General features: G+C 37.4%; 1 protein-coding gene and 1 long non-coding RNA gene across 9 annotated transcripts in view; both read left to right on the top strand.

Annotated features, from left to right (window-relative positions):
• The window catches only part of BRD1 (bromodomain containing 1), a 64,371-nt gene extending 50,036 nt beyond the window's left edge, over window positions 1-14,335 (top strand). For all 8 annotated transcript variants that reach the window (XM_032442567.1, XM_015852130.2, XM_015852094.2 and 5 more), the window contains 5 exons: window positions 3,236-3,371; window positions 5,272-5,399; window positions 7,498-7,607; window positions 9,511-9,665; window positions 10,812-14,335. In XM_032442567.1, the coding sequence (XP_032298458.1) occupies window positions 3,236-3,371; window positions 5,272-5,399; window positions 7,498-7,607; window positions 9,511-9,665; window positions 10,812-10,995 (713 nt within the window). In that variant the 3' untranslated portion in view covers window positions 10,996-14,335. The remainder of the gene's footprint in view (window positions 1-3,235; window positions 3,372-5,271; window positions 5,400-7,497; window positions 7,608-9,510; window positions 9,666-10,811) is intronic.
• A 3,709-nt stretch (window positions 14,336-18,044) lies between these two features.
• Window positions 18,045-23,440, top strand: LOC107308260. The gene is made up of 4 exons (XR_001552723.2): window positions 18,045-18,116; window positions 18,260-18,314; window positions 18,452-18,612; window positions 23,268-23,440. It is a non-coding gene; the product is annotated as an uncharacterized LOC107308260 (long non-coding RNA).
• The last annotated feature ends 281 nt before the right edge of the window (window positions 23,441-23,721 follow it).

Here is a 23,721-nt window from a genome sequence, read left to right as displayed (position 1 = left end):
GACTTTCTTAGTAAAGCAAGTAAACGAGTTCCTCAAAGTAAATGGGAATCTTCTCTAGTTTAACTTATTCTGTTATCTAGAGGAGATTACATGTTTTCTTTGTTCGCTGAAAAAAGATTTTTAGAATGTTCTGGAAAAGAAATTCCTGGTTACAGAATGCATAAAGAGCGATCTGCTCTGACAGTAGCTTCTCCTATTTTATTGTGTTGTCCCATGACATCAGAGGCAGATGGTGGTATGGCAGTAGAGGTTGAGCCATCCGCCCATATTCTGTTGCATTTTGTTGCCGTGTAACGGGTGGCAGCAGTCTGTCAGAATGTTGTCTGACATGAATGGAACATCATATGAAGCAAAGGTGTGTTGTTGAATTCCTCCATGCAGAAGAATGGCACCCACTAGCATTTACTGACATTTGCTGAACAGCAGTGGAGACCACTCAGCAGATTTGAGCACAGTGAGGTGGTGGTGGTACATTTCAGCAGTGGTGACAGCAACAGTGGGTGTAGATTTTTACCATGCTCCTGTAACTCTGTCATAGCTCATGGGGGTAACTGTGTTGAAGAAGAGTGTTTTGTAGTGTAGAATTAGTTCTATCAGCGTTACTGTGTTTATCCATGGCAATAAATAGGAGGCATTACTTTTGGAGTGACCTACATAGTATATTTGTTCGTTTTTTGCATATTGTTTGTATCATAAAACACAAGAATGTTGTTGTCCGGATTTCTCTGTTGTGCGGTCACATGGGAACTGCTGCACTTGTGAGAAAAGAGGAGTGTTTTGCTTGTATAAAGTGTTGAGGTCTTCCATTCTAAAGAAGTTGTAAGGAGTAGGCAATATTTTAAGAGTGCATTGCATAGACTGAGCCCCTTTTTCCCCTTTTTTTCTGTGTTGCAAAGCATTCTGTAGGTAAGAACAACTTTGCTGTAAAATGAGGTTTTTTTATTCCTGATACAGTCTGTTTAAACAGGACTGCCACTGCGGAGAGCTGTCCCTGTAGTTGTAGTTACGTGTTCCTGTTGCTTTCCTTGTTTCTCAACATCATCAGTCCTGAAATCAACATGGTTGATTACCTCGATGTGTGTGCCTGCAAACTAGTTAATCACAGAGTTACATTTCTTGCTCTTGAGGAGGTGTAGATGAGAAGAAACTGTTGCAAGGAACCGAGGGTGCTAAAAACTATCCATGCAAGTAGCGGCATAATCAGAAACTTACTGAAGCAATCAGAATGGGAAGCCACATCCGACACATTTTTTTGTCTTATATATATATGCATATAGCACTGGTGTAAGTTGTATTTGGAATATGAGCAGTTAAACACTTAACTTACTCTTAGGACATTGAATATATATTTCCTTTAACTTTCTCAGCCCATTGGGAACCTGAACCCTGCTCTGGCTCTGATAGCAATGTTTACTTGATCTGTCATAGAGTTAAAATGTAATCTGTGATCTAACTTGTTTCTGCTGGTAGCTGATGTACATTAACTAGGTGCCTGCCTGATAACTTAAATAATGTGTGCTTGGTTTGTGGCAGGATGAAAACAAAAGTTTTTGCAACTCACTTGAAAAATAGGCCTGGTGTACTGGAGAATAGAAGAGCTCTTTGTAAAGACTTGAGATGTGATTTTTCTTTTTATCTTCAGAGAGTAGTTCTTCAGCTTTTCATTTCAGAGAGTATATAAAGTGTACCATGATAGTTTTAAGGGATGATTAAGCTATTTCATAAAGCATGCTGTGTTTCTACAAGGCTTTTCACATAGTGTAGGACTAAAGTCCGACTTTTTATTTTTCTTATGTAGGAAATTAAGGCCAAATATGGGAGTTTAGAAACACTCTTAAATATTCTGTAATGTAAACTAAAAGGCAGTGAAAGAGAATGCTCATATTTAAATATTACAGACTACTGAATAAACTCTTCTCTTAAATATTCAAACTATTGTTAATCTAAATGCAAGGTCTTTGGGGGGAGTGAGATTACTAAATGGAAATACATTGAAATAACTGGATAATATGAAGTAACTTGCTCATCTTATTAGTTGTCATCCTTCTTTGCAGAAATCTTTGTAGTAGACAAACTGAAGCAAAACAAAAGGATTTTTTGACCTAATTTTCTTTTAGTTCAATGCCTTATAGAGATGCATGTGAGGATGCATCAGTTAATTAACCATGAACAAAAATCATGATGACTTTTAAGACCAATAATAGGATGGCTGTGATGAGGGATTCATTCTTGCATTAAGAGAAGTATGCTGGTCATAAATATTAAGTGAAAACTTTAATTACTGTCAGAAGCTAAGTGTAGTCAGAATTGAGTTCATGTTCTCTTTGTGGTCTACAGCTTGTAGTAGCTGTTTCCAAACTTGTTCTGTTGTGTTCAGCCAATTCTGTTGATATTTTGGAGTTGATGCTGGATTCTGTCATAAAAAAAGAAAACAGCAAATTCTTATGAAAGCTACTCCAAACCTTTTCAGTGATCTGTTTAATCAAGTAGCTTAACAAGCTCTTAGCATTTTCTGAATTGGCAAGCCAGGGAAGGATTAATGACAGCCCATTGAATCAGGAGTTTCCTGTTAAATTTTCATTAAATTTGTGAAGTAAAAATACAACATCTAAACTTGTGTTGGGAAAAGATAGTAAATATAAAATCATATACATACTAATAAGTTTTGGTCTCAGAAAATGGACATTATGATGTTAGTTTTAATTTACTAAAAGACTTTCAGGAAGAACTTCATGGTAACTTCATGAGAGATTCCCTACCACTCCTACTGTTTGGAAATAATTGTCAGTAGTTCTTGATTGCTGTTTGTAATTGTGTATTCAAGTGAGTTTTTTGTTGACACAGTAAATCTGACTGATGTGTAAAATTTCTTTTTCCTTGGCGTTTATACCCAGCTTCTGCAGGCTGACTGTTTTAGTAAACTACATGTTGGAAACATTGCCAACGGAAACTGATTTGATGCTCCATTTGACATTTTCCATACTGTGATCTTCAATATTTTTATGTTATATAAATTTCCATCCTAACTTTTAAAACCAGATGACAAGATTCTGCTATTTATAATACTTTTGTCTTTTGAGTGTTTTGTTTTATTTTGTTATTTCTTTTTCATCTCATCAAAATACTTAAGAGTTACTTAAGAAGAGTAATGACACAGTGTTTGAGTATATGAAATTGTTCTTGAAAACAATGTGGTTTTCAGCTTGATACAGTTTATTTTTGTGTTGTTCCATAGGTCTCTCGAATGGTTTTGGAGACAGCAGTAAAGAGAGAGCATTAGATGATGCTGCAGGGAGAAAAGTTGAACCTCGTCGCCGCTGTGCATCAGAATCTAGTATTTCATCTAGTAACAGTCTTTTGTGTAACACCAGGTAAAACTAAATCTGAACTATAAATTTGTGGTTGAATATGTCAGTTTTTTCCTGCTACTTGTGATCCACATTGAAGAACTGCATACATTTTAAAAAAAGTTTTAGTTTTCTCAGTTGTGTGTTAAACCTGAGGTGCTTTCTAGGATTACTGGTATTCCACTGTTCTATTTGGGTTATTGCAAGTTTTTGCTATTAACTGTGCTTGTCTTGCTTTTCTGCTCTGTATAAATACATACAGATAGATGCATACAAAAGTTTATCTGTGTAGAATTTATTTTAATTACTTGAACTCAAAAATTTATATATTTAGTTTGTAGGTATGATGAAAAGGGTCAATGTACATAGCTGAGTCTTCTGCACAGGGAAGGCAAGTTCAGCAGTTGTGAAACTGTAGACTATCATTCTGTGACTCAGGTTACTGGTTAGTTTCTGCAGTGATTATGTTGCACCTAAATACCAAGCATTCATTGTTTCTTTGTGCAGTCTGTTGCTAATCATAAGGCTGTCAGAATAGTCACAACTGTCACCAGTGATATGTACTTCTCCATCACTAATGGTGCACCATCTTCCAAAAATGTAAGAATATAACACCACCACCACCTATTTATTTCCATGGATACTACAACAGATACAAAGAGCACAATGAGACTGATAGAGGAGATAGAGGAAGCTGCAAAACATTCTTTTTCAACAACATCACCTCTATTAGCTATGTGTTTTTGCCACACTCATAAAAATCAGAACCAGCAGAGGTGACCCGCTGTCACCACTGCTGAAATTCACCACCCACTACCTTGTGCTGAGCTCACATCCACTATTTGGTTTCCATAAAATGTCAGACTGCCCCTCTGCTGCCATATGTCACACAGCAATGAAATGTAATGGAATATTGTCAGGTTCAATCTCTACTGTCATACCACCACAGCTATCACTGATGTTGTGGGTCAACGTAATAAAATAGGAGGTATTACTTTCACAGCAGTCCTTGTAATTGTCTCCAGTTTTGGGCTTATGAGAGTTGGATGGCAGTAACATGGCAGTGGAGTGTTGGTTGTGTGGGTGGGTTTGTTAGAATCCATGGCATAACAGTAGCTGATAAGTGCTCTCTTAGACTAGGAATGTGGTAAGCAACAGTAAGTCTCTTTTAGTTGTCAGTATGGTGAGAGAGGTGAAGAAGTTTGAAAATATGTAATAGAAGTACAGAATTTGTTACAGTAGGACAGGACATAGAATTGTATAGGATGAAAGTGTTTTTTGGAGTTTCTCATGTGGTTAGTTTGTTTGTTTTTTAAGACTTATTTGTTCATGTTTCATATGGAATTGCTTAAAGGATTGGTTTTACTGCATTTGTGTCAAACGTTTTCAGGAACAAAAGAGAATTTAGTGCATGATATATTGGGGATACAGGTTGTTTCTAACTGCTGTTCACATTCTTCAATCTCAAGGAAACTCAGATGTGAAATAAAAACTCTTGAGCACAGCTTCCTCACTTTGTGCATAGATATTGCTCTCACAATTGAAGAGTTTGAATTTGTAATGAAAAGAGCAAGAAAATAATTGTATTTTCAGTTTAGTGGAACTGTTGGAGCAGAGGTTTCATTTGGCCAGTATCCTTTGTAACTCTGGAGGCGAAGCAGCTGCTCCTACATGGTGCAGCTTATACATGCTCAAAAGTTGAGGTGCAGTTGAATACTGTTTGTCTTTTGCTGATAACTAATGCGTTACATGTGTAAAAGTACTTCTTTATTTTAGTTCTTATGTTAATTTTTATTGCATGAAATTCACTAGTTTGCTGGTATGATGTTTTTTTTCCCCTTATATAATTTTAAATTCTTGTTATTATCTTCGTTGTTAGTGAGCTATGTTAATTCATTGACTAATAGTATTAATACTTCTACAGTTTCAGCCTACCAAAGTGTGGTAAAGGCAAACCAGCGCTTATACGAAGACACACATTGGAGGATCGAAGTGAATTGATATCTTGCATTGAAAATGGAAACTATGCCAAAGCAGCAAGAATTGCAGCTGGTAACTATAAACGATTGTACTTTTAATAATGTTCTATAATCATGTTTTGTCTGTTAGTTTTACTGATATTATTTTCTCTGCTGAAAAACATCTGAGAGTTCAGAAAATGATGTTGATAGCACAGCAGAAAAATACTTTTACTTAACTTTTTTTAAAACTTCAAAGAGAAAAGATGTTGGTTTTGATCAGAAAGTGATATTTAAAGTGACTTAGGCTACTCCAATAGTACAAGCAAGACTCAAACTGCAGTACTGTTTGTGGGTCTGTTTGCATTTTTCCTTAACTTTATGATTTGGAGCTTACTCCTCCATATGTTTCTGTATTGGCAGATGAGTAAGACATGGTTTGCTTTGGTTCTGGGGGGGGGGGGGGGGGGGGGAGGGGAAGTTGGAATAAAGTGGAAGTTTTTAGGAGTGTAGAGCATAATAACCAGATTTTAGAGAATGTGTTATGTTTTGATAATATATCTTCTGTTTTTGTGCGTGTTTTTAATTGCTTTGCAAAATACAAGTTGTCTCATCTGTAAGGAGAGCTGTTTGGAGAATACAGTGTTCGTACACTGATGCTGGGGATCAAGCTTGCTGTGTCTAGCAGACCTGTCTTTAGTTTCTGACCTTGTAACTCCTCTCAATTTAACCAGGACTTTTTCACGTCTTTCCAGTGCTTTTATCTTTCTCTTGGTTTTATTCTGTTCTTCCAGTATGATTCATTTTGTTGTCCTTGGGGAAAAAAAAAAACAAAACAACCTTACAGTGCTGTGCACTCTTAACTTCTATGTTCATATTTCAGTCAAAAAAGGCTTCTTATTTGAGGTTGAAGTTTTTGGTTCAAAACAAAATTCATTAGTAACTGCCCCACAGAAAATAAAACTTCCTTTCTGAAAGTTGTGCAGATGCTGAGTTTTGAAGTTCTTAGCTCAGTTTTCGAAGGCAAAAGCATCTTAAGTTTTGAAGCTTGTGATGCTAACACCTAATGGGTGTTCTGCTCAACCTATCCTTAAAAAGTTCAACCTGTAAACTTCTTTATGAGAATGCTCGTGGAAAAAAGCCAACCAGTTGTTTTTTAAATACTGTGAGAAGCAGAAAGTATGCAAGGGGAGGAAATGTTTAATGAGACATCCTTGTCTTTGAACTGTTTAAAATTGTTTCTGTAGTCTTAGGAGGATAAGAATGACTATATGTATTCTTTTTATTTTATGTTTATTGATATATCTGAAGAATGATGTGGCTTTTACTGAGACAATAAAAAAATCCTGAAAAATCCTCTCTAAAAATATGTAGAAAGGAACAAGTAAATAAGCCAGTAAGTAGATCTAGTATTATTTCTTCCAAGGCTACATAGTTCAGTTAAAAAAAAAAACAACCACCACGAAAGAACAGTAGAAATACATCATTTCCATGGTTGTATATAGTGGAATCTAGTGATTAAAAGTCTCATCTGTAAAGCAAGCCTGATGAACTGGTAGCAAACATCCCCATGATCTTTTGAAATTGTGTTTGGTTCTTTTGCTCGTTTGATATGTATAGTTGTGATAGAACTTGTAACAGTTATAGCTTCAGAAATATCTTAGCATCTTCTTTAAGTTGTGGTGGCAGGTTACTATGAGTTATTGCACTCTGATAACGTTTGTTTCTGGACAGCAAATCTCCAGGGTTAAACTTCCCAATACAGTATTTTCTTGGGATGTTATTACTGTTATTAATTGAAATAAACTATAATTGAATGGAAAGCTTGTTTGAAAATTGACCAAGAATATGCTGTGGAGAATGTCTGACCTCTTTGTTTAGTGATCAGCTCAAGAATCTTTTCCCCGCTACTACTTCTCCTGCAAGTTTTGAAGCTGTTTTCCTTTAGCACTGTTTTTTAATGTCAAAATCTATATTTGAGTGTCAGATGTCATAATAAACACTGCTTATTTTAAAAAGGAGGAATAGGTAATAGGTAATTTTTTTATTGGTGTTTCTGTAGAAAGTGTCGCTGGCATACATTTGTTTTCTAATTATAGTGTTTTATTGGTTAGAAAACAACTGCAGAAGATTTGTCTGAGGCTTCATTCTTTAAAATACTAATCTTACATGTAATTATTATTTGTTTTCAGAAGTTGGTCATAGCAGTATGTGGATTTCGACTGATGCTGCAACATCTGTTCTTGAGCCTCTGAAAGTAGTATGGGCCAAATGCAGTGGATATCCCTCTTACCCAGCTCTGGTGAGTGCAGAGTTTTCTGTCAGTACGTACTGATACAAATAGCAATACTGTTTATGGTATCCACTACCATACATATTTCACTAGGCTTTGTTACTGCAGTATACATTTTTGTTCAAAGGATTGGCTGACTAAGCATTTGACAGACATCTTGCAAAATGAGTATAAAAATATTCTATTTGTTTTGTTTCTGAAGCTTATTAAAGAAACAAAGTACTTGATAGTATAAATTGAATCATTTTATCCAGTTGTGAATTGTATGCATAAATTTAGAGCTGTTATCTTTGTTGTAGGACAAAGACATGCAGTTCTGATTAAATGAAGAGCTTGTAGAGAAAATACTGTTTCTGAAGTATTTGAATGGCTTTGGGCATTTGGTGCCATAGAAATAGCCTATGGCTTCATTACTTTCAACTAAGGTTGGAAAAGACCTTCAAGATCACCTAGACCAACTGTCCACCTACCACCAATATTTCCCCTCTAAAACATCTCCCTTATTACAACATCTAAAGGTTTCTTGAACATCTCCAGCAGTGGTGACTCAACCACCTGCCTGGGCAGCCTGTTTCAGCCCCTGATCACTCTTTCAGAGAAGAAATTTTTCCTAATATCCAACCTGAACCTCCCCAGGCACAATTTGTGACCATTCCCTCCAGTCCTACTACTAATGCATGGGAGAAGAGGCTAATCCCCACTTCTCTGCAGCCTCCTTTCAGGTAGCTGTAGAAAGCGATTAGGTCTTTTCTGATCCTTCTCTTCTCCCAATTAAATAATCACAGTTTCTTGAGACACTCCCCATTACTTGAGGTGTGGTCTCACCAGAGCTGAGTACAGAGGCATAATTACCTCCCTGCTGCTGCTGGCTATGCCGTTTCTGATACAAGCCAGGATACCATTGGTCTTCTTGTGCCATCTGGGCACACTGATGTCTCATGTTTAGCTGAGGGTCAACCAATACCTCCCAGGTCCATTTCTTCCACACAGTCTTTTAACCACTCTGCCCCAAGCCTGTAGTGTTGCCTGGGGTTGTTGTGGCCAAAGTGTAGGGCCTGACACTTAGTCTCATTGAGATTCATGCCATTGGTCTCAGCCCAGCAGTGCAGCCTGTCCTTATTGATACAATAAACTAGATGATCATATACCTGCTTTGACATAAATATACTGGGGAGATCATGTAGTGTGGTTATGCAGTCATTTAAAACTAGTGGAGATGAGGTTCTGAGCATGAATTTCACCCATTAGTGCACACTTGGATCAGGTGTTTATATTGTGATTGTTTCTTGAATGGTTCACTTTGATGTTAGATCTAAACTGATCATAAGTAGGAGGTGCCACAAGGTTCCTTTTCTCTCCTTTATGTAAACACAGATGTTTCTTTGTGTGATTAGTTGATTGATGTTTTAACCTCAGTCAAGAGAAGATTCTTGTGATTTCCACGAACTCTCTACAATATTAGTTTTCTGTTGACTTCCATTACCAGCTTATTGTAAATTAAGGTAGATACTAATGCAGAAGCTGGAAAAATGATAGGAGTTGGACAGGAGGTGGGTGGAGCAGACACCTTTTTTGGTGGCAGCTGAGCAATTGTTAATGCTGTGCATTACTTACAAAGTAGTTTCATTTGTGATTCTCACGGTACAGTTCACTGAAAAATGAGTTGCCTTTTCTGATAAATAAATAGCTTACACAGAGTATTTGAAAATTACTTTTTTTTTCTTTTTTTTCTGTTTGTTTTTTTTCCCCCTTGTTTAAAGCTGTTCTTGATTGAGATTTTATGTGATTAACTTACTTTTTGCAGAAATAAATATTCATACTGGAACATGTTACACAGGTTGGGTTTATTTCTTCTTTTACACATAAAATGAAGTTTTAAAAAGCAGGAAATCTCTTTTCTTCTCTTTTACAGATTATTGACCCTAAAATGCCTCGTGTTGCTGGTCATCACAATGGTGTTACTATACCGGTGCCACCTTTGGATGTATTGAAGATTGGAGAACAAATGCAGACCAAATCAGATGAGAAACTATTCTTAGTACTGTTTTTTGACAATAAAAGAAGTTGGTATGTTATTAAAATGTTTTGCTTGATACAGTGGCTTAAAATTTTAACTCTATAGCTTAAATGTAAGAAATTATTAAGATGCTGTCTTAAAGATACGTTTCCCCATGATTATAACAACTGTAATGCTAAAATTTCGTGCTTAAGTTTGTTCTTGGACTAAGGCATATTATACTGAAGGGTACTTATTTGTGGTCTATTTGGAAGGCAATAATAGAAAATGTTAAATAATCTTCAGGTTTCATATACAAGCTGGTGCTGATAATGAACCCAGGAATGTACCAGGCCAGCAGGGAGCGGGGATTGTCATGTTCTGCACTGTACTTGGGCAGCCTCTCCTTGAGTTCTTTGTTCAAGTTTGGGCACCACAGTGTAAGGACACAAAACTATTGGGGAGCATTCAAAGGAGAGCTGTGAAGATAAATTGTCTAGAGGGCAGGATGTGTGAGGAGCAGCTGCAGTCCCTTGGTTTTTCCAGCCCAGAGAAAAGGTGACTGAGAAGTGTCCTCATGGTGACCTTATAGCTTCATCATGAGGAGTGTGAAAATGCAGCACTCATCTCTGCTTTCTGGTGACAGCAGCAGGACCTGAGCAAACAGTGTGGAGCTGCAACAGGGGAGGGTCAGGTTAACTACTAGGAAAAGGCTCTTCACCAGAGCATGATTGGGCACTGGAATGAGCCCCCCAGAGCAGTGGTCATGGTCCCAGGCTGTCAGAGTTCAAGAAGCATCTGGATAATAATTTCAGACTTAGGGGTTTTATTTTTGGGTGGTCTTGTGTGGAGCCAGGAGCTGGACTCCATGATCCTTTTTGTTCCCTTTCAGCTTGGGATATGCTGTGACTGTGTGATTCTAAATTAACTTGCATAAATATTTCATGCCAATTTCAGTCAGTTGATACTTGTCACTAAATAATACATTATCTGTTGAATTAGAATGTATTCTTTGTTTCATGGAAGGTACTTTCTTAATATTATGTATTTTAAAAATATTTAAAACAAATAATAACATAAAAGGAATTTTACTACTTTATTTAAGATGGCAAATGTGACCCACTAATGGGAAACATGATATAGCAGGCTTTGCAGTTCTGTACAAACTTTATGTTGTTATTTTACATTTAACTTATTTATTTTGCCCTTTCTTATAGGCAGTGGCTTCCCAAATCCAAAATGGTTCCCCTTGGGATAGATGAGACCATAGACAAGTTAAAAATGATGGAAGGTCGCAACTCAAGCATTCGAAAAGCAGTAAGGATTGCTTTTGATCGTGCTATGAACCACCTGAGTAGAGTACATGGAGAACCAGTCAGTGACTTCAGTGATATTGACTAACAGATTCTACCAAGGCATGAAAAGTACCACACAGACTTGAACTCTACTTATAAACCTCTTTGTCTGAAAGAATGTATTGAAGATACAACCCCTTAATTGTTGATTCAGTGGCTGAGTTCTGCAAACTTGAAATTGTTGAGCAATTCTTCTAAATCACCATTGCCATATTGACAAATGATTTTATCTTATTATAGTTTGGAGGATTGTCCACTAAACATGTTAAAACATCTTGTTCATAGTGTGCATAATTGTACATAACTGTATATTCAACACTTAACTTATTCTGATTTTAGATAGCTCTTTAATTTCTTTTATAATTTTGCTGGGGAGGGAGTTGGTTTTTGTTTCCATGCTTTTTCTTCTTTCTTTTTAAGTTTAAGTTACCTAAGCACCATCTTCCAGCTTAAGGTGTTTAGTGAATTGTAAAGCCTAATATCAAAATTACATCAAATATATGTTTGCCTAAATCATATACGATATGGTGCTGCTTGTATCATTTCTTCCTTGGTCTGTAGCTTCTGAAAAAAGACTTCTGAATGTTTGTGTAAATCATTGCTCTTTGCACAAAGTACCACATATTTTAAGATTGATGTAAATTTACAATTAGAAATATGTATTTTAAGAAAGGAAGTTGCATTATTTTGGAGGGTACTTTGTGAGAAAGGCATCAAGGAAAAAAAAGAAAATCTACTATGTACATCACTTGCAAATCACCAAAAACACTCCATAGTTGCCCAAATAGCTTAAGATTGTTTTTGTTTTAAACAAATCTGGCTTAAAGCCTGCAAGCACATTATTTCTTTCAAAACCATATCCCATTTATCTCCCATTGATTTTATTTTATTGATATATGTGCCTCCCTGTGTTTTATTTATTGTAGAAAATGTATTAATTTGCTTTATAATGAAAAATAAAATTGACAAATATATTGATATGCATTTTTATACAGGCACATGAGAAGACAACTTGCTTTGGGAGAAAAAAAAATGTATTGGAAATTGTATAAAATAACTTGATGGTTTGTGTGTAATTTGATTTTTTTGTAACTTGTAATCTTCTGTTTCCACGGAGGGGATTTATGTAACTTTTAATTTAGAACACTTTGGTAGCAATAGAAACTTTGGATACATTTTTGTATGGTACATGTGATGTATATAGAATTAGTACTTTATTTTTATTTTTAAGAAGTAAAGCATTATGTTTGGGCAGGGGGAAGAAGGAGGGGGGTTTCCAGAATTGCATTTTTATATTAAAAAAAAAATAATAATAAAGTCAAGATATTGATTGTTGTAGCTACTTTATTCCTACCTTCACTGAGAATACAGAATTTGTAACAATGAAAATGGCAAGGTATGTTTGCAATGTGATTTATAATGACTCCATTATTTATAAATGCACTGTTTGAACTCTTTTGCAGTGATATCTTAAATACTGTACCAAGTTATATAATATGAAACACCAAATAATGCATATGAATGCACGAAGTATTTATGCCCAGCTTTTTTTTATAAAGGATTAGCAAATACAGCAAAACCAATACTTTTTAAACCTTTTTTTAAAACTTCATGGATAGCATACTTCATTGTTAAACCTGCTTGAGTCTTTATTTTAAAGGGACAGTTACTTTATAAATAGTTTTTAATGTTTTTATTCTCTATTGTTTGTAATACCCCCTTAGAAGCTTGAAATAAAATTTCTTTCTCAACTGTTAATTTTGTCCTGAATTTGGCCCCTGAAATTTTGCTGTAGAGCCCATTCTCTTAATCCATGACTGAGTTGTTAAAGAGGTGCTAGTTCCAGAACCTTGCTTTCTTGCTGCAGCACACAGTGCCATCCTCACTGAGCCCTCTGTGTGCTAGGTATTCTAGTTATGCCCTACTAACTGAGAGCAATTGCCTGTAATGGACTACGGTAATTGCAGAGTTCAGTTGGATAAGTTTCACAAATGATTGAGCAAACAGTTCTCCCGGTCTTGACAGTAAACTTTGCTTCAGGGGAAATAGTGATGGCAGGTGTTCTGCTGTGACAGAAACGATTGGCACGTCAGGTAGAGAACTAAAATGAAAATTTGGTCATTTGTTTTAATTAGTACTTCTGTGTAATGACTTTGAGGATCTGTCATTTCGCTGTGCTTATGTTTGATGGGAATTGAGCTTAACTTTCATGATATTGAGACAGTAGACCTCTTGTGATCTTCTAGGGTTGCTTTTTAAGAGAGCCTTCAGCAGTAGCCTGTGCCAGGTCATGTTTCAGACATGGGCTGCCAGATCAGTGTGTGTGAAACGGGATAATGATTGGCAGGAAGAGAAAATGTGTTCTGGGGGTATTTCAGACCTTGGAAAATTAATTGGAGTTCATGATAGGAAGACGATAATTTCATGTGGGTAGAACTTTGATACCTTTGAAGTATAAATTCCCACTTAATAAGTTATACATGCAGAGGCATCTCCTGTTAGTTCTTGGAGAAGATACCTTTTTATTGATTTTGAGAGAATACCTGTACAGACTGCTCTGTGTATTCGTTTGCTGAAATGGGCATGGAAGGCTCTAATTTTTTTTCTTCTGTGCATTTGATGGAAACTGTCCCAGACCTCAGGTTGCAGCAGTGGCTACAGCTTTTCCTACACTATGCCAAAGTAAAGTATTATCCAGTGGTTATTCAGGTTGGATTCAAATGTAAAATGATTTCTCAGACTTGTTGCTCGTCAGTGATGTGTTTTAAGGAAATGCATGCTTATTTAGGAAAGGAAGATTGATCTCCAAAATTGCTTTGTTTCCTAATTTTATGGCCTATCTCAATAGTCAAATAAATACGCATGTATCTGAGGATGTGTTTCACTATGTTTTAGACCTTGCTCTTGACCATTAGTAACCGAAGTAATCATGGAGTAGAATTTAGTATTCCAGTGGAGGTAAAAGGAGGGAACAACACGTTACCTAAAGGTATCCTACTGTTATCTCATGCAGCGTCACAGCAGTAAAAGCAGGGTGTGGATCTGTATATTCACTTGTCAATTCTGGTGTGAACATCCCCGGCTAATAAAGAGTGAGAATCCAGGATCAGAAGCTAAAACAAAGTTAATTTGTCCTCTCTTGTATTAATATGTGAGAAATCATGTTATAAATATTTAGGGGGGGGAAAGGGTGTAATAACTTTCTTTTTCTAAAAAGAAAAAAAAAAAGTTTGTATTTGTTACCAAATGCAGTGGATTTTGCAATGTTTGTTGTGATTTTTGTATTTTTACACTAGAGGGAGCAATACACACAGACCATCAACATTCACAAAAATATTTAATATTTTCTTTTTAAAATGCTGCTATTAAAACTTCTTGCTGTTAAACAGTCTTTTCTGCTTCTACTTTTTGTAATCCGTTACAAGTAGATTTCTCAGGTCTTACTGCAAGTTTGGGGAGTGTTTCTTTTTCACCGTAGAGCTGATACATAGAGCAGCAACTCCGGACTCTGTCTCTCTGTCTTACATGACAGGCACGTGACCTCGTTACCTTTTTGCACGGTTTACTTAGCTGTTAATTCCTGTTAAGAGGGTTCTGCTACAGGTTCATTCTCAAGCATTATAAATAGACCATTACCCAGAGCTGCTTGCTCTGCTGGTGACGTTGTGGAAGCTGAGGGTGCAGCAGTTACCCTCAAAAATATTCAAGTTTGGAGATGAAAGATGAGACGCTTGTTCTGCCCTGTAGACTGATAAAGGAAGGTTGTATTGCGGATATTCACAAGGGATTAGGTTAAAAAAAAGCTCTTATGCCTGTTTGCACTGGTGAATGTTGTTTTTTAACAGTAGAATAATTCAGGGAGTCTGTAACATACAGGAGTGAAATGCAAATGCAGGAAGTATTTACTGTCCACGTTGTGCTTAAGGAAGGAGGGAAACCAGGAATAGATGCATAAGGCACATCAATCCCTGGCTCCGTAGCTAGCGCTGGTTCAAGGGTTTTGCTTTTTATGACAGTGGAACTTACTTTCTATAGAGAGGCATAGGATTCCCCTGTCTAGGAGAGGCAGGGCAATCTCTGGCAACAGGCTGCCCCAAACTAGTGAGGTGCGCTTTAAAATGAAGGGGATGGGGCCCAAATTGGCCAGGCTTACAACATTGTGACTGACAGGAGAATGTGCCAAGCCAAGTAGCATAGTGACAAATGTTGCTTATCTACCTCCCATAACATGACCCAGAAAGTGAGCCATCTCAAGGGAGCCAGCAGAAGTGGCTGCCGAACCAAACGCTATCATCTTTGACAGGTCATGGAGAATGGGAGAGGTGCCTGAGGATGGGAGAAAAGCCAGCATTGTTCTAGTCTTTCAAAAAGGAAATATAAGGAGTCTGGAAACTATAGGCCCGTCAGCCTCATGTCTGTCCCTGGTAAGTTGATGGAACAGCTTGTTCTTCATGTCATTTCCAAGAAAATGGCAAAGAACAAGTTTATCAGGAACATTCAGTATAGATTCACCAAGAGGAAATCACACTTGACCAACCTGGCAGCCTTCTATGATGCTATGACTGACTTGGTAGATGAGGAGAGAGCAGTGTTCCTTGCTGTGTGCCTTGACTTCAGCAAGGCTTCTGACAGTGTCTTCTCTAACATATTTGTACATAAGCTTAGGAAGATGAGCAGAGAGGTGTAATGAGAACTGGCAACTGGCAGTGTTGTCATCAGTGGCGCAGTCTGTTTGGAGACCTGTAACTATCAGTGTCCGCTAGAGGTCAGGTCTGGGTCTGGGCTTGTTCAACATCTTCATCAGTGACTCAGATAAGGGTTAAGAGTGCTTTTCTAATGGCTCAGCTTATTCATTTTGCAGTCCATATAAGTTGAGCTCATTTTTTTGTCCTGATGTTTCTGCTGTGAACAGGTAAAGCCTCTGCAAGGATATGGTGAAATAAACTGCAACAGGTAACACTTAGGTGAAAAGCAAATACCTGAAATGGGCAGGGAGAGGGCAACAGCATTTTCCCAGTTTCTGGGGAAAAAAAAGTCTTAAATACTAGTCCAGATCTGTGTGTGTGTACTTGCATCTCTGTGTTTTTTCTGAACTTCCATTTTGCAGCAGTAGTTCTTAGGCTAACCCTTTACTTCACAATTGGCATGACTTTTCTATCTATGCTGTGGACACCCCAGAATTAGTTTACAGACTGGCATGTAGACTTCCTTGAAGTAGCCTTAAAATCTGATGTTTGAATACCAGCGCTGGAGGAACTCAGAATTAGAGAGATAATGTGTGTCCAAACCAGGAGATGATGATGCATTTTGGAAGCAGTTCATGTAGAAAGTAAAATTAAGACCTGTGCTAAGTGAGAGGCATTTTTTGTTTTTGTTTTTGTTTTTTTTTTCCCGTTGCTTCTGGTACTTCTATTTTTCTTCTCAGTGAAATCTTCTAACTTTACCCCCACACACAAAAGAAACCAACAACATAAAACAACCATTACAGTAATGAGTAGATTTATGCAGGAAAAAAAGGTAGAACTACAGATGGATTGCCCAAGAACTTTACTAGCAATCTAAATTTTCAGCTTTTTCTATGACTTCCCATATTTGCAGTGATGAAACTGAGTAGCCCATAATGTACATATTCCAGAAGAAAGTGAAATTAAAGAAGCTACTCCACAGTACTTCTTTTGGATGATGATTATGGAGTGAGTTTGTTGGCTGCAGTTAAGATGCTGATGAAACTTAAAGATGAGCTTTTCAGTTCAACTTCATGAGATAATCTAATTTACTTCTTGGTTGTTTATGTCTTCCTACAAATGCTTATTTCTTCTGAAAATACTGGCAAACAGTATTTGTCAGCAGGTGTTCCCAGGTGAAAAAATATAGGTTTTGGTTGCACTGTTGGTTGAGTAAGAAAATGATCCTAACTTTTAATGGAAACGTTTATCTCTGAAAGAGGGTTTCAGCAGTGTAAATAGCTAAAGCTTTTTTATAACAACTGACTGGAGGAAGAAAAGTAGATATACATTTTAAGTGTTGTTTTCTTGAATATGTTTATTTCAGATATTACATTTTACTCTGCATGAGATTAGCCCTGTTTCTTGGACACTGAGCAGGGTTTCTTGTTGATTCTGAGAGCTTTAGGTATGGTGAATGGAGGTTCATATTGAACTGCTGGAAATATATGACACCAAGTTGGGAGGTGGTGTTGATCTGCCTGAGGGTAGGGAGGCCCTTCAGAGGTATCTAGATAAGCTGGATTGCTGGGCTGAGGTTAATGGGATGAGGTTCAACAAGACCAAGTGCTGGGTACTGCACTTTGGCCACAATAACCACATGCAGTGCTTTAGGCTTGGGGTTGAGCAGCTGGATGAATGTGAAGAGGAAATGGACCTGGGAGTGTTGGTTGATGCTCGGCTGAACATGAGCCAACAATGTGCCCAGGTGGCCAAGAACGCCAACAGCATCCTGGCCTGCATTAGAAATACTGTGGCCAGCAGGAGCAGAGACGTGATCATCCCTCTGTACTCAGCCCTGGTGAGGCCACACCTCAAGTATTGTGTTCAGTTTTGGGTTCCTCACTACAAGAAAGACATCAAGGCCTTGGAATGTGTCCAGAAAAGGACAACAAAACTGCTGAGGGGTCTGGAGCACAAGTCTTACGAGGAGCGGCTCAGGGAGCTGGGATTGTTTAGTCTGGAGAAGGGTCAGGGGAGACCTCATTGCACTCTACAACTTTCTGAACAGAGGTTGTGATGAGGAGGGGCTTGGCCTCTTCTGCCAGGCAACAAACAGGACCCAAGGAAATGGCCACAAGTTGTACCAGGGGAGATTTAGATTAGACATAAGGAAAAACTTTTTCTCTCAGAGAGTGGTCAGGCACTGGAATGGCTGCCCAGGGAGGTGCTGGAGTCGCTGTTCCTGGCAGTGTTCAACAGGCATCTGGATGAGGAACTATGAAATATGGTTTAGTGTCTTGTGGTAACAATGGTAATGGGAGGACAATTGGACTAGATGATGTTGTAGGTCCTTTCCAACCTAATGATTCTATGATTCTATGATTCTATAGAACATGATAGTGGTGTCACAAGGTCAAAGAATGGCCAAGAGAAGGTTCACCTCGCCCAACCCCTGCCCAGGAAGGGACCCACAGAGCAGGGTGTCCAGACTCATGTCCAGGTCAGATGGTCTCCAAAGAGGAGATCCACAATCTCTGGGCCGTCTGTGCCAGTGCCCAGCCACCTGCGTAGCACAGTAGTTATTCCTCATATTCAGAGGGGACCTCCTGTCCTCCATTTTGTATCTGTTGTCTCTTGTCCCAGGTCCGGACATCACTGCAAAGAGCCTGGCTCCATCCTCTTTGCACTCTTCCTTCAGGTATTTTATACACCTTGATGAGATTCCCCCCGAGCCATCTCCAGGGAAAACATCCTCAGCTCCCTCAGCCTTTCTTTATGGGAAAGCTTCTCCATTCCCCTACCCACAGTTGTGGCCCTTTGCTGGACTCTTTACAGTATTGCCCATGTCTCTTTCTACTGGATACTTGGTGGGGATGGTCAGAGTTGGACACAGCATTCCAGTTGTGGGCTTATTATAGCTGAGTAGAGGGGAAGGATCGGCTTCATTCACCTGCTGGAAACTGCCTATTTCAGCCCTGTACACCTGCTTCTTGAAGGTAAAGATTATCTCATTCTTCATTGTGCAGAGTACAGAAAGGTGTTTTAACACTTTAAAACAGCCAAAATGAAATGTAATTTGACAACATTAAAACAAATGGTTTGTTTTTGTTTTTTTTTTAAGTTCTAATTTCCACTCATGTAATATGAAGCCGTCTGGAAAATGAGGGCAGAGAGTTCTCAAATTAAAGTCAGAATAAAAAATAAATAAGGTCAAAGACAATTGCAGCAATGGATAATAGCATAACATTTCCTGCACAGCTGCGTATGCCTTGGTGCCAGAGATCCTGCCCATGCTGCTGTCTTATTACTGCAATTGCTCAAAGTGTCTATCAAATCTTCCATGCTTCTTAAAAGCTAATTGCATAAAAATAAACTATTAGCATTTTAACACCTCAGCAATAAAATGTTTTAGTTTTGAAAACTCTGGTTTGTTTCACATTCAGGTTCAGTATTTTCATTAATCTTAGTTAGTGTGACAGTATCTTCTGTGTCCAAGGTTACTAAAGCTGACAGTGATTCGGTCAGTTCTAGAGTGAGGTGTAGTTAATGATCTACATGGATCTGTTTTATTACCTGTCTTTCTAAAATTAGTTCTGTGGACAGCCTGAAGTTCATATTACCTCTTGACTGCCTGGTCTCTTCTCTGTGCTGAAGATGTGAGGCATAATGTGAAATGTCCTTACTAAAGCAAATGTTAGGTAGTTTCTATTAACTGTTATATTGACCACTGTTTTTAGCTGTTGCCATTATACAGCCTACATAGGTACACCATGATGGGACTGAAATAAGTAGAAATTCTACTATGCTCCTTGGGAGAGCATTTGAGAGCTACCAAAGGAAATAATTCTTACATATAGTTTTAAATTCAGCTGTAATGTGTTTAAGTTTTTACCAATCTTTCTGCTTGTTCCTTTAGGAACCATACTTCCATTTCCTGATCTGCTAATTGAAATATGAATGTTTTAAATTTCCATATCAATACACTTCACAGTGCTAGAACTCAAAGCAAATTGAACTCCAGTTCCCAAAATGTATTTTAAAATAGTAAAAAGAGAGAAAATGAAAAACAAACAAACAAACAAAAACTATGTTCCCTTATTTTGGAAAAGTGGAGGCACAGGGTATTAAGCAAATCATAAAACTAAATTTGCACAATGATCTTTAAGGGATTTGAGTCCTTTGTCCTGATGGACGGAGCATTCATATAGATATGTAGATATCATGTACAGATATTTTACAAAGATTTAGGAGAATGATGATAGCATGATTTTTCTTATGGAATAGCTTTATCATTAACACCAGCTTACAGAGACAACAAAGATCATGAAGGCTCACCAGACACAGTTTATTTAGGCTGCACTATGTTCACCCTAACGTGTCTGCTGAAGTAAGTGCTCTTACTATTTAAAACTAGCACTAGGAGATTTACAACTGCAGGAACAAATAGATCAAATACAAAGTTTTAAAGTAGCATTTTGACTGAACTTCTATGGACTTCTTAAAAAATACTATATATATATGTGTGTGTGTGTGTATGTATATATACTATATATTACATACAAATATAAGTCTGGAAAGATACTCATTTCCAGACAATATGCTGCAATTTAAAACTCAAACAAACAAACAAAAATATATAGTAATGTGAAGGTAATTAGAATATTTATTGTTCAGTATATATTCTGCATTCTACTAAGTAGAATAGATTTGTGTTCAATTTGTACTTATAAATTAATGCATTTTATATTATATGTCTTTTTGGATTATACAACACTTGCATGGAAAACATTATGCTATATAATGTCAATTGCTTTTCACACAATTTATAACTAATTGGAATGGTTTAATTTATGCAGTTCAGGAATGAGAGATAGGTTGCAGTGTCCTTCAGCTTTAAAAAAATCACAGAGTGGATTTGCTGCTAATGATGTCAAAGGGTCATATAGAAAATACCAATGGTAACAGACCTTTGGCAGATAGAGCTGATAATTTTCTAAGGATGAGTTATGGAAGTGAACTCTTTAGAAGACCATGGGACGCCCCAGGATGTGGCAGCATTAAATCCTGACTTTTCCTCTAGGAAAGATACTCTGGAAAAGGATGAATCTCTATGGCATAACTGTTAAGCAGCTTTTCCATTTAAAAGTTTATTTTATCAGAAAGGTCACTTTGCTGAACTCCAAACTTCCACTAAAGACTGATTCTATAAATGAGTGTTTTGTGTCCCAAAAGGTGTTTTTCAGCCAGCCCATCAAAGAAGCACCTATCAAGATCCTCTAGACTGGCAGTAACTATTTGTATGGACAGGTGGGATCAGTGTTGTGCCCTGCTTGAATTTGCCAAGGAATGTGAAGTTGGTTGTGCTGCAACTAATGCCCCTGTATTTACCACTCTCTTTATGGCTACACTGCAGTCAAATGGTTTTGGTTTCTTTTTCTGGTGGTACTGCTCAGCTCTGCCGAATTTTAAGTTATTTCTGCAAATATCCTCTCTATGGGTCATGGAACAAACATGAGAAATATGATACCTGGTTTGAAATTCCTTCACTGACAGGGATTTAGCTGCTTAGTTAAAGTGGGATAACTCCATCAGCAGTGAGAAAAATTTTCATTACTATAGGCAAATTAATTAACCGTGATGATTTAAGCTTATCTGTGTGTCTTTGCTTTGAAATGAGGCATCAGTTCTGACCCAGAAGGGCCTTCTGCTCAGCTGGCAAGGGGTGTTCACTGCTGTCTTTCTGACTTTATTCTTATGTGATCTGCTGTGTACTGGAGGGCATAATGCATACCAAGAATGGACAGGTCTCTCTAAATGCCTTCTGACTGAGGACTCCCAGAGTGAAAGTGGCCTCAGGAAAGCAATTAACTTCATAGATTTTTAGGGACATCAAGTGAAAAGTGAAATCAAACATGCAATGCAGATATTGACATTGTTTTCATCTCTGTCATGTTTTTCAGAGTCTTGGAGTAAATAACTAAAAGGCGTTTTAACTCAGATTAAACATTTGAAATCTTCTTCTGAAATAACTGGATTTATTTATTTCAAAATCATGTTTATTTCCCAAACATCACTATTTCTGCAACAGAAGATATATTCAGCTACATACCTATAAAAGCAGTCCAGTTCCCTGTGGTGCTACAGCTTTTAATGTATAGCCAATTAGCTACACGTTGTGCGATGATAGACTTTTCATGCCTGACAGATCACCCCACCTGCAGAAATGCCATAGTTTGAAGATAACATTTATTGAGGTATTTCTGTTCTTCTGTTTTGCTTCTTTGTTCATTTTTCCCCCTTTTGTTTTATTTAATTAGTTAGTTTTACCAAATACTTTTTGTTGAGACTATTTCTAGAGTGCTGCTATTTCCCTGTGCCCAAAATTTGTGATAGAGCTTCTCACTTTCCCTGATTCTTGCTCATTAAGCTGCTGTTTCTACATGCTGATTTATCTCTACATGCCCAGCATATCCGTATACATTAGCCAGAGATTCTTCTAAAATGTATAAGAATTTGGGTGAGTTTTCATTGAATCAGTATTTGTGGGGCAAATCTACCAGTTTAGAATATATGTGATTAACACAGAACAACTGGGAGGAAGCTGATGCTGAAGCAGGTATTTTAAAACAGCTGTTCTTCTACTGTTAACACAGGCTTTAAAGCGGCAACAAGCCTCAAGGGCTGAAATGATGGTTTTAGCTTCACTATTTTAAAAGTACAACTTTTGCTTCATGTCTGCATAAGTATCTGGAGACTAAAGGCTATAGAAATAGGTAGGGTAAAAATGATTCCTACCTCAAAGGAACATGCAGTTTCAGGTACCTTGAGAGCGTACACACAAAAAAATCTATGCCATATAGCCTTTTGAAATTATTTGCAGCCCTGAAGTTGATTTGAGTTTGGAGCAAAGAATTAAGGCAGTTGATCTTGGTTTAGAACTAAGAAGCTGTACTTATTAAATTATAAGGAATGTTCTGATAACTCCACCTGTATATTCAGCTTTTCTGTGTATGCATATGTGTTTAGGCAAACTTGTGTAATGTAATCCAGTTCACATAGGGGTTGTTCATTCTAAGTGTCTTTTATACTTGCACAAGCCTCTAAATTTAACACAGCTGAGAAGTGATTCAGGCAATCTCTAGCCATGGTCTAAAACTCTTGAATGAGGCTAGACACTGCTGTTCCTCTTCCTTCTACACTACAGTGCTCATTAAAACATAGATGTACGCAAAGCTATCAAAGCATATTATTAATTACTGCATATTTTACCAAGAGTTTTGCATAAACCTGAGAATTTCTGCAAGTTTCTGATGCTACTAGTACAGATGATGGCCATTGTCCTACTCCTGTATGGTTACACAACAGATCTGACTGCTGAATTCAGGTCCATATAAATAAGATTTAGCAAAGAAAGGCATACATGCTAAACACATTTTTGGTAACAAGTGGGTGAGAAACACTTGGACTTGGAAGAGAAGACGAACTGTTTTCTTCTCATGGTATTATTCATCCAGTCACTTTATTCCTGTCCTTTTCCTGCTCAGGAAAGAAGGATCAGAAAAGATGAAGCAGCATGAGTCCTGCTATACTCATCTTCCTGGAGGTTCCATGCAGTGTGAAGCTTACATGTTTGTTTTGTTTTGTTTTTCAGACAACAGGACAGATTTCATTTGTTAGCTGGTAGTGAAGACTGTTTCATTGCTGTCAAGTACTGATTAGTTCCAAGATGGTAAGACTGAGACTTCAGCATGTAAATGATGAACACAAATAAATGCTTTTCTGCTACAGCTTTATACAGAAAAAGAAATAAAAGATTTAATTGCAGTCAAGGTGTTTTAGGTTTGACATTAGGGGAAAAAGGTCCCCAACAGTAAGGAATGTGTGCAGCTTAGATTTTGATGGCTGATGTGGAGTTTCAGTTATTAGAGATTTAACATGCAGAATAATATTTGTGATAAAGGGTTTAGTTTCAAGGTAGTCGCTTGAGGATGGAGGAATGGAAGAGATGAGCTCTCAATGTCATTTCCACACTTTAATTTAATAAGAAAGATGTAACAGAAAACAAATGCAGCTGTATAGCCATTGCAGTGTCACAGAATCAGAAT

This window comes from Coturnix japonica, chromosome 1 (genome assembly GCF_001577835.2).
Source record: "Coturnix japonica isolate 7356 chromosome 1, Coturnix japonica 2.1, whole genome shotgun sequence".
In the NCBI taxonomy this organism is placed as follows: domain Eukaryota; kingdom Metazoa; phylum Chordata; class Aves; order Galliformes; family Phasianidae; genus Coturnix; species Coturnix japonica.
Note: the sequence above shows the minus strand (reverse complement) of the source record. Positions and strands in the feature narration are given on the sequence as shown.